At 39.3% G+C, this 13,348-nt stretch overlaps 1 protein-coding gene across 2 annotated transcripts in view; it reads left to right on the forward strand.

The window, feature by feature from the left end:
* The window catches only part of PARD6G (par-6 family cell polarity regulator gamma), an 828,502-nt gene extending 815,408 nt beyond the window's left edge, over positions 1-13,094 (forward strand). For both annotated transcript variants that reach the window (XM_044067008.1, XM_044067009.1), the window contains one exon: positions 10,802-13,094. In XM_044067008.1, the coding sequence (XP_043922943.1) occupies positions 10,802-11,673 (872 nt within the window). In that variant the 3' untranslated portion in view covers positions 11,674-13,094. The remainder of the gene's footprint in view (positions 1-10,801) is intronic.
* Positions 13,095-13,348: the final 254 nt, after the last annotated feature.

Genomic DNA, 13,348 nt, shown 5'->3' on the forward strand with positions numbered 1-13,348 from the left:
GGAACCCTTCCTGATTGTATCAGTGATCATATGCTTACATATGTCATAAGACAAAAAGTGAATATTCCACATACTCATAAACTAAAAACATCCCGCTCAAAAAAGTGTTTTAACCTTGATAACTTTCTTACAGAATTGCAAGCATGTAACTGGTCACCACTAACTTACCTTGAACTTAATCAAGCAGTAACCTACTTTAATACAAACTTTCTTCAAATCCTTGACCATCATGCCCCTTATCACACTACTAGAATAAGAACCAAACCTGCCCCATGGCTGTCTAAGCAAACAAAAGATAAAATGGTCCTTAGAAATAAAATCTGGACCAAATGGAGAGCCAGTAGATGCCCATCAGATCATCTCCTTTTTAAACAATTAAGGAATGCCACCAAAAGAGATACTGTTAAAGATAAAAGGATTATTATCTTCACCTTCAACAAGATAGTCAAAATTCCCTCAAAAATTCTGGGCAAACATTAATAAACTTCTTAAACCTGGACATTCACCGACTCCTACTCCTACAGGCTTTCATCCCAACAATGCTACACAGATCCCTGATGCCTTTAACAACTATTTTACAGAAGCCATTAAATCCCTAGCTAACTCATTACCTATACCATCTGTAACCTTACCAAAAATCTCTTCTCCCTCATATAGTGACTTCCAAATCCAACCCGTTGCCACATCCCTTATTTATAGGCTTCTTAAGAAACTCAAACCATGCACCCCATCTGCTGACCAACTCCCATCTGAATACCTACAAATAGCTGCTAAAGCTATCCAATATCCGTATCTATACTGATAAATAGGACTATCACTGAAGGAACAATCCCCACCTTATGGAAAATATCTCATATAATTCCCTACATAAAGGAGGCTCATCAAATGAACTCTCAAATTTTAGCCCTATTGCCTTACTTTCCCCATTAGCCAAGATAATGGAAAGATGTATTCACAAACAAATGCTTAGCTACCTTCTACAAAACAAACTTCTAGCTAACTGTCAACATGGATTTAGGCCTTTCCACAGTACTACAACTGCCCTCCTTTCCTTCGCTGACTCCATAAATAAAAATAGGAACAATAATTCTTTCTCCTCAGCACTTTTCATAGATCTTTCTAAAGCCTTTGATATGGTTAACCACAATATACTTTTGGACAAACTAAACCTTTTTCTCTCAGCCCACACTCTTTACAGTGGTTTAAGAGCTATCTCCACAACAGGCAACAAGCAGTCCTTTGGGAGAACAACCTATCTTCCCTACTCTCAGTAAATATTGGTGTTCCACAAGGATCTATCCTAGGTCCCCTTCTTTTTTCCTTATTTATCAACGACCTATATCTGAATATACCACAAGCCACCTGCATTCAATATGCTGATGACTCAACGCTAATCTGCACTGAAAAAAATATTTCCTCCCTCCAGTCCCTGACCCAAACAGTCTTCCAAAATGTGGAAAATTGGTTTTTGCAACACTGCCTCCTACTTAACCCCCAAAAAACTAAACTTCTCCTCTTTACTCCTACCCAAAAATCTCCCACTCCTCTCTTCACTATCTCTACAAATAATGCAACCTGTATTAACCCTGACAAGACCACGCGACTGCTAGGTGTAACTATTGATAACCATCTCAATTATGATGAACACATTAACACCACTGTTAAAAATGTCAACAAAAATTGGGACACTCTACAGAATTAAACCTTTTCTTACCCCTAAAACTAGAAAGACCATTGCACAGACACACCTGATCTCCGCCCTCTTTTATGCCTCACCCATCTATACCAACTTATCCAAAAGTAACACTACCAAACTCTCCATCTGCTACAATAGTATAGCCAGATTCATTACTGCTACTCCCTAAGAACTCATCATTGTCTTAATCTCAAACAACTAGATTGGTTAGAGCTAAATAACCAGTTATTCTATCAACAACTACTTATCATTCATAAGACCCTTCACTACCCTGAGGTTACCCCCAGCCTTTCAAAAATGATTATACCATATAGAAACCTAGCCACACTCCGTTCTGCAAATCGACTACTAGTATCACTACCTAAATCAAATAATAAAGCTGGTGATTCATTACTTGCAAACTCAATAGGGAAAATCTGGAATCAACTTCCTCAAGGAATAACTAATCTAACCTCTACCTCTCTTTTCAAAAACACATTAAAGAACATCTCAAAACAAAATGGATATGTCCATGTGCTAATCCTGACTAAAATAATGTCCACACTCTCCCAGCTCTTCCACCCTACCCCTCCTGACTTAACTCCTCTATAAACTTTCAGGAGTTTTGAGAGTTATTATCTAAGAATTGGGCTTTTTACCAGTTAAGTTTGTTCTGTCTGTATCCTGTGTTACTGTTACGTCTTTTATATAGTCTAATATAGTTGTATATAGTATAAGTTTATTTCCTATTATGAGTATCTGTTTTGTATTTGAAAAATTTTTTTCTTTTTTCTACCTTATATTTTGACTAATATTATGCCTAACGTGATAAATTGTTGTGTATTTACCTGTAATGGAGCTTTTCTCCCCGGGCCTCTACTGAAAACGGATATTGTGTCCAGTTGGACTAGCCCGGTCAACAAATGTAAAATAAAAAAATAAATGCTCCATTAGATAAGAGATTGTTGTTTGGAGAATCCACTGCCAAAATGTTTAAGAAATTGGTTAGAAGGGATAAAGATCATGCAAAGGGGTTAGGCAGATTTTTCATTCTCTTGTACACCAGTGTGATCTGAACTTACCCCTCTGAACCTGGTCCCTGTTACATGAAACATTCTTAAGAGCAAGCAACAAAAAGGAAAACCTAAGTTAAAAAAATGGAATGGCGACATTCAGGAGTACTTGTAGGAACTAATTTTGGTAGAGAGCAATCATGAAATCATGATGTGGAAAAGTTTTCAAGCAGGTTCATGGGCTCTACGCATTACCAAAGGAGGGTAGGTACAGACTGCAGCGAGACAGTAATCCCGATTTGCTAGGAATGTCTGAGGTCCTCTAAGAAAACGAGTCCTTCTCCCATCCTGTCAGACGTCTCACAGGAAGTTATAGAATAGGCTCCCTTTCACCTTCAAGGCAAGGGATTCTGGGGGTATAGAAACATTCTGGTGTAGAAAGAAAGGAATTTGTAGACCTATTGTAGACGTGTGAAGACTGGATACCTTCCTGAAGTTTGTTTAAGATGCTGACCATACAGCGCCTGCTATCTCTCGTGTACCTACGTACCTAGTAACTCATTTTAAAATGGGAAGATGCCTTTCTGCAAATCATCCATAAAGAACATAGATGCTTCCTGTGATTTTTTTTTTTTTTTTTTTGCTGGTGGTGGCACTTTACCTCATTGCACTTTGAGCTTGTCTCTGCACCAGAAGTGCTCACCAAATGTATATAAGTAGCTGTTGATAATTGTAGACTTCAGGGGATACATATTTTCTTCTTACCAGGATGATTCATCCAGGCAAACTTGACAGAGGGAGTAGACAATCAGGTCCCTAGCCTTCACTAGGGATTGGCTGGATTGCTTGAGGTTTGTTCTCAACAAACCAAAGTCACAGTGGCACCATACCAGTTAAGTCTTTCCAAGTTCTCTTCTGGACACCTTGGCCTGGAGAGCCTTCATTCATCAGGGCAAGGTAGGCAACTGATCACAGTATTTCCTACTCCTAGCAAATCAGAAGATAGCTACAGACAGAGAATTTGTCAGGGGTTTGGACTTCATGGTCTTTGCCATCTCAGTGGTCTCCCATGCAAAACTCCACATGAAGAATGTCTTAATGGCATCCTAGATCAGTGTGGTGCCAACACTCTCAATCTCTAGACTACTTGGTACGGAGTCTCCTATTTGTAATGAATGAGTTACAGTGATTAACTAAACAGCTTCGCAGGGGAGGTCACATCGGTGTGAAGGATGTGACCCTGAAAGCTTTGACAGACAACACCACTGTTATGTAGTACATCAGCAAGCAGGAGGAACAAGATCGTAACTCTGCAGGCTAGTTTTAACAGCATGGGAGTTGGCAATACAACATAAAATGCATCTCAGGGCAATTTATGTCCCCTCAGAACTAAATACAATAGCAGATAAGCTGAGCAGGATGAAGGGAGCCCCTCGATTGAACATTACACAGCGGTGTTCCTACAAATAGTGTACAGATGGAGTGTCCCTCAGATGGACCTCTCTGCATCTCTAGAAAACAGACTCTGTTCTGCACAAGAAACTCTTGCCAAAGGGGTGTGCATAAAAGATGCCTTTTCCATAGCATTGGTAGGGCAGTATGTTTATGCTTTCCCTCCCATCCCTTGGATTCCCAGGGTAATCCAGAAGTTGAGAAATTACACACCCTGAATACTTGTGATAAATCTATTCTGTATTGGTTTTCCCTTGAGTATTGAGATGTAGGAAGGCAGTGCCATGCATCACTACCCCACAGAATAGTCGTACGGATGCAGTGCAAGGGTTCATTGATGCACCTCAGTCTCTAGACTTTCTCTCAGCTTGGATGATAGAATTGTAGTGTAAGAATGTTTTAACATTATCAGGGGAAACAAGAAAACCTACTACTACCAAACTGCATCTCCAAATGGAAGAGGTATCTTCTGGTTCTGTAGTAAGGGCCAGGAACCATCTGGTGTAGAGGTGCCCTTAACCTTTCAGATGAAGCTGGTCAGACTTAACTGCTCTGTATTTACATGGGTCCATCAATGCCCCACTTTTGTTTGGGGTGGAGGAGCATATGTGTGAGACTGTTTATCCTGCATTTGTCCAGCATATTACCTGTTTGGAGGCTGATACTGAGTAGCCTTTGTAAGGGGGAGGGGTGTCACTATCTGTATCAGGCCAGCCAGCAAGCATCCTGGTCTTCGATAGTGTTTTGATAACTTGTTCATGGGAGATTTGAGAGGGGGTGTTTATGGATGGCTAGTATGTTATCTAAGAATGTGTGTGTTGGGGGGTGGGGGTCAAGTTGGAGCTGAATTTATTCGCTAGTAGATTGGCTATGTCATCTGGGTCAGCGTATGTGACATTATTTGCTGTTAGAACTGCAAAGTGCTAGGCATTTTTTTGTGGTCTGTAACGTAGTTGAAGAAGGTGTTGTGCTTTTTTTTTGCATCTAGGTGGCTATTTTTATCTTCATGACTAGATTTGGTTGATTTGAAAAAGAGCTGGAGTTCCCTGTTGAGTTAAATTGATTCTAACTAATTTACATTATGGTAGCTGTAAGCTACTTAACCTCTGTTAACATGGGATCACCCAAAATAAGACTTTGTTGGCATAATGGTTAAGGTGTTTACCTTACATGCACAAGGTCCAGGACTTGATTCTCACTTGGGGTAATTGGCCAGGCTTAAAATGGCCCACAACGGCAGTTAGTTCATAGGTTCATAGATTAGTAGTAGGCTATTTCTTACCCCCGTGGCAAAAATTCTAAAATTGAACAAAAGAAAGCCCCATGTTGTAGTAAAGAATGCTGTCACTGCATCCGGTGGTGGTTTTTGAGTTGCCAGGGAGTGCTGCATTTTGGAAATATGTGAGAATTGTGGCATGGATGCATTTTATGTAGGAGTGGTAAACAAATCTGCTTTTTATTAACCGGAATAGAGCTTTGTTGCAACTGAGACCTTTCATTCTCAGCCCGTGAACAAACTTGACAAATGATGCACAATCTAGTTGACAATCAAAGCATAGCAGATGTGCAACATCACACAGAAATGGCATTAAAATTAAGTATATACAGTATTATTGTGCGAAGATACAGATGTATAAGATAGCAAGCATGCAACATTGCACAAAATGGATGATGAAAATGTCATACTGGAATAGTGTCTAATCTTTGGTCTGTAGTTCATTACCTGATATCCTATCCCGAGACTGTCTGTGCTTCCACTTGCTTATAAATTGAAATAGTTCTTTCTATATGAACTTATTCAGAATTTAAGTAGATGTCAAACTAATAAGGTATGTCGCTTCCTGTGTTTTCAGCTTTATTTTATGTGAATAGGAACAACCACAGCCTTTCTCCAGTCCTGTAGAACATCCTAAGTTGAGACCAGTTTAGTGACCATACCAGGGGCTACATTTTCAATACTCTGTGACTGAGATAATGCAAATTTTAACCACAGCTGGCATGGTTTGGTCATGAGGACAAATCTCAAGTGACTAAATAAGCCAGATGTAGATAAAGACATTAAAAAAGTCCTCCTTAAATCATGTTGTATCTGCAAACTTTAAACTTCAGCTTGTCTGCTTCTGCTGCCTTCAAAGTCTGGGTTCAGATTTCTAGTGTACTGCACGTACAGACATGTGCATGCTGATGTTTGGTCAGTTCACTAAAATGAATGAAGGGACTCTAGAGGGCACTTCTGTTTTCTTTACTCCTGGTGTCCTTCTGGTGAGTTAAATTAGCTTTTCTTAACTGTTTATAAAATTTCTTAGTGCATTAAAATATTTACTGTTTCCACTGCCTAGAGCACTGATGAGAAATTGATTGGAAGGATCTAGATATGGGTTGCAATTGTCTGGTTTGTCATGTGACATCTTGTCTATAGTCTAACCAAAGTTTTTGGATTTGACTAGGTGAACAAGTTATCTGGGCGAAGTACGGCAGTTTAGTTTTGGCTGTTAAAACCATCTCCTGTTAGTAAAGCGGAGAGATAGATATATATTTTTCCAGTGTGAGATTTAACTCTAGGAATTAAAGTTAGTGAAGAACCACAAGGGAAAATTGCTGCTGTCTGTATTTTAGATGTATTTGTAGACAATAGCCATCCCCAGACGTACAAGTCAGGGACTCTGCCTGACGACATAAGTTACTATTGTATTGCATACATAATTAAGCTCAAGGTGGATAACCCCCACTAGCCCACCTATAAAACAATATTATACCATGACCCCCCCCAAAACGTGCACGCTGATTGGCCAGCGTGCCCGTTGTAAATCGAGTTATACTAATGGAAAAAGGTCCGGTCGCCCGGACTTTTTTCCATTAGTATAACTTGTTTTTTTAAAACACTGTCTCGCTATGTTAAAAGGGTTTAACATAGTGAGACAGCTTTAAAATAAGCAACGGAGATCTCCGTTGCTTATTTTAAAGCTGTCTCGCTATGTTAAACCCATTTAACATAGCGAGACAATGTTAAAAGCAAGAAAGCAAGATCTCCGTTGCTTTTTTTAGTGTCTTGCTATGTTAAATGAGTTTAACATAGCGAGACACTAAAAAAAAGCAACGGAGATGTCCGTTGCTTATTTTAAAACTGTCTCGCTATGTCAAACTCATTTAACATAGCGAGACACTAAAAAAAAGCAACGGAGATCTTGCTTTCTCCGTTGCTTTTGCCCACAGCTCTGATGTACTGCGCAGACGCACAGTACATCAGAACTGCCGCGAATGCCAGACATCTGCGGAAGGGCAGTAAACAGGCATTATACTATGCCTTTATTTAAGAAAAGTAACAGTTTCTTTTCTTAAATAATGTCATGGTATAATAGCAATAACCCACTTCTGGGTGTGGATAATGCTAAATTTACCCACGGTTGGCTTTGTTTGGTCCCTCGGGCTTCGCCCTCGGGACCAAACCACGCCAACCGTGGGTAAATTTAGCATTACCCACTCCCAGGCGTGCGTTATTGCTATAAGAAACAATATGAACTTCCTACTTCCAAAATGAACTTGAGGATTGCGACTGGTCAGCTCTAAAACAGCTTCCACTGGATGAAGTGGTAGATCACTTCAGTACTAAATTCCTTATCATCCTTGATTCTCATGCCCCTGCCCACTCTATTAGAACTAAAACAAAAATTGCACCATGACTTTCAGAAGAAACTAAATCTAAAATCACACTCGGAAACAAAGCATGGACTACATGGCACTCAACAAAAGGTCTACATGATCAACTTAAATAGCGACAGCTAAGGAATGACACTAAAAAATCTATCATTCTAGACAAAAAACTTCTATTGCCATTTGCAACAAAACATGGCAGCAAACCCCAAAAGTTCTGGGCTGGATTAAACAAACTTTTTCACCCAGGCCAAACCTCTACTCCAACCCCATCTGCGTCTAACCATAAATCTCCGGTGGACATTGCAAATACCTTCAGTAGCTTCTTCACAGAGACTATCCAGTCTCTAGCTAGCCATCTCACTCCTACCGCCTCTTAAGTCAGAGACTAATATACCCAGTACTCTACTCTCCTTTAACTTTCAACCTGTTCCTACTCCACTAATCACAGCCGTAATCAAGAAACTGAAACCTACCACCCTAGCTGCTGACCTCATCCCCAAAGAGTATTTGCAAAAAGCTGCTGACATCATAGCATATCCTATCTCTATCTTCATCAGTAGAACTATTTCCAGAGCTACCATCCCCTCAATCTGGAAAAATCCCATGTTATTCCCCTCCATAAAGGAGGTAGCTCCATTGAACTGTCAAACATCAGACCTATAGCTGTTTTGCTACCACCAGCTAAAATTATGGAGAAATGTGTCCAAAAATAATGTGCACTATCTTATTTAGAACAAGCTGCTAGTTGACTCTCGGCACGGCTTTAGGCCATTCTATAGTACCACCTCAGCTCTCCTCTTTCTCTCTGTCATTAACCACAACAACATATCCTCAGCACTCTTTCTTGATCTTTCCAAGGCTTTCGATACGGTTAACCACCAATTGCTCATTCAAACTCTGAAGGCCTTCTCCTTAGACCACCTTTTTCTCCAGTGGTTTCAGTCTTCCCTGTTCGGAAGACAACAAGCAGTCCTTTGGCAAGACCAGCTATATCTGCCTGTCTATGCATCACCCTAGGAGTCTCCCAGGGCTCTATTCTAGGACTCCTACTTTTCTCTTATCTTTATTAATGACCTCTACTCAGTCATCCCTAATGCCACACCTGCATTCAGTACGCAGATGATTCCGCCTTGATCTGTTCAGCAACCTCCCCAACAACTCTTCTGACATTAACCCAGAGTACTTTTAATACCATTGAAAATTGGCTCACCAATCACAGTCTGACCTTAAACCCCAACAAAACTAAGATGCTTCTTTTCTCCCCCACTCAAAGGTCCTCCCGTCCATCCTTTACCATAAAATCTAATAATGGCACTATCATCTCCCCGGATGTCCAAACCAAACTCCTGGGAGTTAGAGTAGACAACTCAAATTTGATTTGCATGTCAAAACTATCAAAACCATTAATAAAAAACTTGACTCCCTTTACAAGATCAAACCTTTCCTTATTCCTCATGCCAGAACTGCTATTGCCTGTTCTCACCTACTCTCTTCCCTTCTTTATGCCTCCCCTCTTCTCACCAACTTGAACAAAACCAATCTTAAACCATCCTGGTGTTACAACCACATTGCTAGATGTGCTACAGGCTCTGCATATAGGACACATTGTCAATACATAAATCTTAGGGTGGCTTGAACAACCCACCCTAGTACAGTTCAACCAACTTATAGCAGCACATAAAGTCCTTAACCACCCTGAAAATGTACCTGCATTTAAAAACATTATTAGCTCCTATAATAACCTCAGGCCACTTCGCTCATCTAATAGACTTCTGGCTCTAACATTCAAATCCAATAACTAAGCTGGGGATGCTCTGTTTGCCAACTCCATTGGCAAAAATCTGGAGTGTACTTCCTGCAGACCTTACTCTAGAATCCTCACTTTCTCTATTTAAAAAAGTTGCAAAAAATATTTTAAATCACACTGGCTAACAGCATCTCCACTATTTAAGTGCTATACCACAATTGTATTAAGTTACAAATGAACTTGTGTATAATTGCTTGCTCGACCAATGTATGTAACTTGTCTGCGTTATGTATTCACAATATAAATTTTCTGTGTGTTATGCTTGTGTTGTCTGTATAATTTCTATGCATTGTGTTTTGGAGCTTTTCTCTCTGGGCCTCTGCTGAACGTGGACATGTGTTCAGTCAGACTATCCCGGTCAACAAATGTAAAATAAAATAAATATTTTCTTGTTTTTTGTAGTGCTGCAGCTATCAGAAGAAAGAATTGTTCTCCTGTAGTGTGCTTAGGGGTATCTTATTTCTGCAGGATGGTGAAAATTAATTTGATTGTTATTGCTTTGATAGTTGTGGCCTCAGGAACTGGCCAGGCTTATTCTTGGGGGTGTAAGGCTGGATTTACAGCAGGCACACTGATTGCTCTGTCCAGTCGATGCATGTGTTTGGAAATTGTTACTATAACTATGGCTGTGCTTCACTGTTGATGCAAGTTTGTATGTAGAATAGTCTACATCTGTCCTACTGCATTGTTTTGTTTTCCATTGAATACCACTGTTGATGTGTTGTGGATCTCTGTATTGCCATATGGTGAAGATAGTGGCTGTAAAGTCTTGTACCAGCCCAGCTCAGCCATTTAAACCATAAACCAAAAGGGCATTTATGCAATATTACTTCAGACTTTTACTTGAATTTTGTACAGCTTCATTATTCATAGTTGTTGCCCTCTTAAAAATATGGAGACCAACCTTAATATGAATGGAATGGCTGCATTCATGTAGTATTATCACTGGCTTTGATAGCAAGCTCTTGAAGTAATGATGCCAAGTTACAGGTTTGTTTGGTATGGTTTGCTGTAGTATAAATAAGTGCACTGTGTTCAATGTTAATTTCTACTGACCAGTTCCATCTCTGTAGATACATCCTCATACAGTCTAAAGTCGGCCTTTCTCACCTTCTGATTAAACTTTCAGATTTTGTATTGTATATGAGTACATTACATTATAAAGATAATTTGAGATTTATTGCCTTTTTTGTATTTCAGAGGAAGTCGACTACAGCAGTTTTGGAACCAACACACTAACAAGAAAGAAGAAACCTCTGGTAACACTTCGCAATGACACCAACCGTAGACGACCTCACATTAGCATTGGACTACCACACGACTTTAGGCCAGTGTCTTCCATAATTGATGTGGACATTCTTCCAGAGACCCACAGACGAGTTCGCCTCTACAGACATGGATGTGATAAACCACTAGGGTTTTATATCCGTGATGGCACTAGTGTGAGGGTGACCCCTCATGGACTAGAAAAGGTTCCTGGTATCTTTATCTCTCGTATGGTACCAGGAGGCCTAGCAGAGAGCACTGGACTGTTAGCTGTAAATGATGAAGTTCTGGAAGTAAATGGCATTGAAGTAGCTGGAAAAACCCTTGACCAGGTAACGGACATGATGATTGCTAACAGCCTCAATCTCATCATCACTGTGAAGCCAGCTAATCAAAGAAACAACGTTATCCGAAGTAGTCGCATGTCTGGTAGTTCAGGACAGTCTTCAGATAGCACCGCTAGCCATCATAGCTTACCCTCTTCTAGTGTTTTGCAGAACTTTCATCTAGATGAAATGGAGAGTGATGAAGATGCTGATATTGTTATTGAAGGCAATCTGGAGCCCAAACACATTACAAAACCACATGTGCCATCCTTGCGCAATCCATCTCCTCCAAACATGTCCCGGATTAATGGTAGTAATCTCACTTACAGGCTGCAAAAAGAACTGTCACTGAACAGTTCAGGTCGAGAGAGCAATGGCAATATTCACAAAATACTTAGCTCCTTGAGAACTGATCCTAGAAGTAGCTTGGTCATCCCCAGAGGTGGAATTGAGGAAGATGGAACAGTGATTACACTTTAGTTGCAGAATACACCTATGTGCTGTGAGGAAATCTTAAGTGCCATTAGATTTTTTCCATTATCGGACCACCGCAACAGCAGCAGCTTTTGGAGCTTCTCTCAACTTGAAACTATAACAGAACAACTGTAGAAAGCTAGACACTTAGGGGCACTCTTTTTTTTTTTTGGAAATGATATAGCTGTGCTGTGTGTTGCTGCTCAAAGTAGCCCTTCTGAAACCTAGGTAAATCATAAAAGGAATTTGTTTGTAGAAGTATAAATATTAGACTGGCTAATCTAGTAAAATCAGTCATTCCAGTACCCAACCTTTGACAGTGGACACCATGTTTTGTTTTAGTGACATGCTAGAGCGAAATGCATAAGATCTTACACTACTTGCTCAAAATGTCTTTAGATGCATTTGTTTATTCTGCAGAGGACGGGGAGCACTGTAGCTTAATCTGGACGGGAGACTGCCTTTTTTATTATTAATTTTAATTGACCAAAACCGATTGCTTATATGCTGTGAGTACCTGTTACAGAAATGTTTGTATGTATTTGCTGTAAAGCAGCACCACTTGCGGGTCAGTGTCGGTACTGATATCTGTATGTATATATACATATGTATTCAGCAGTACAGAGTACTGTTTTGTGAAAAAGTAATAAGACGTGAGTGAATCAGACTTCCCACTTCTACCTGCAGTACAGATCCTGCTATTCAGTTTACTTTTAGGCCTTGTTGCTGCTTTGTAAAGTATTAACTTGAGAATTGTTAGTGGGTAGATGGTTGCATAGAGAGAGAAAAATGACTACGCAGAACAATATTAGATTGCCTTGACTTCGGCATTTCATGATTATTTTAAAATGTATGCAGTGCATAAGTGTCTTCACAAGACTGGGGAAATTTGTGATATGAGGGGTCAAATCAGTGTACTATTTATTAGAAAATTTAAATTTTGGTTTGTTTCAATCATAACATGAAACTGTTATATTTTAATATTTTAAGAAGTTAACTGGAGAATGGATACAAGAACATCACAAAATCAGGTAAGCTGTCAAGTCATTGAGGCCCGTGTGATTTATTGCTCAGATGAATTCTCAGAATAGGTGTTTCAATTGACCACTGAAACTTCCCTGCAATAGCTTTTGAATTTTTAGAACAAAATGTCAGGCTTTTTTTTTGTTGTTTTGCAGTTTTAGTCTTTTGAAACTGAGCTGTGGTTTTCATTTATTTTATTTTTAACTGTTTGTAGAGCAGTATGTTAAATTGTTTTTATGTTTGTATATGTGTTTGGGGGGAGAAAAGAAACAGTATTTTAATATTGCATTGGTAAAAATGAAACTAAGTTTAATACAGTGCATTCTGGTTTTGTATGTTTTTAAAATATTTTCTTACAACTTTCTTGCACATTTTTATTTTGATCAGCAATTTAGTAATAAAATGAAAATAATATTGTTGAACATTTTGCAGTTATTTGTTCACAAGTTTGTATGGATATCATATAAAGTGGTAGCTTGTACCAGGCACTTGGAAACATCTGCCAGAGAATGTTGTTAGTAAAACATTTTATTATTTTTTTAACCAGGTACTGGGAAACTGCATCTACTGAAAATGTTAAAGTAAAACATTTTATTATGTTTTTTTTTTTTGGTTGGATGCAACTCTTGCATTGACACTTTGCAGAAAATTACACTAT

The sequence above is a fragment of the Protopterus annectens genome, chromosome 3.part1 (assembly GCF_019279795.1).
Source record: "Protopterus annectens isolate FY-2018-M chromosome 3.part1, PAN1.0, whole genome shotgun sequence".
Taxonomy (NCBI): domain Eukaryota; kingdom Metazoa; phylum Chordata; order Ceratodontiformes; family Protopteridae; genus Protopterus; species Protopterus annectens.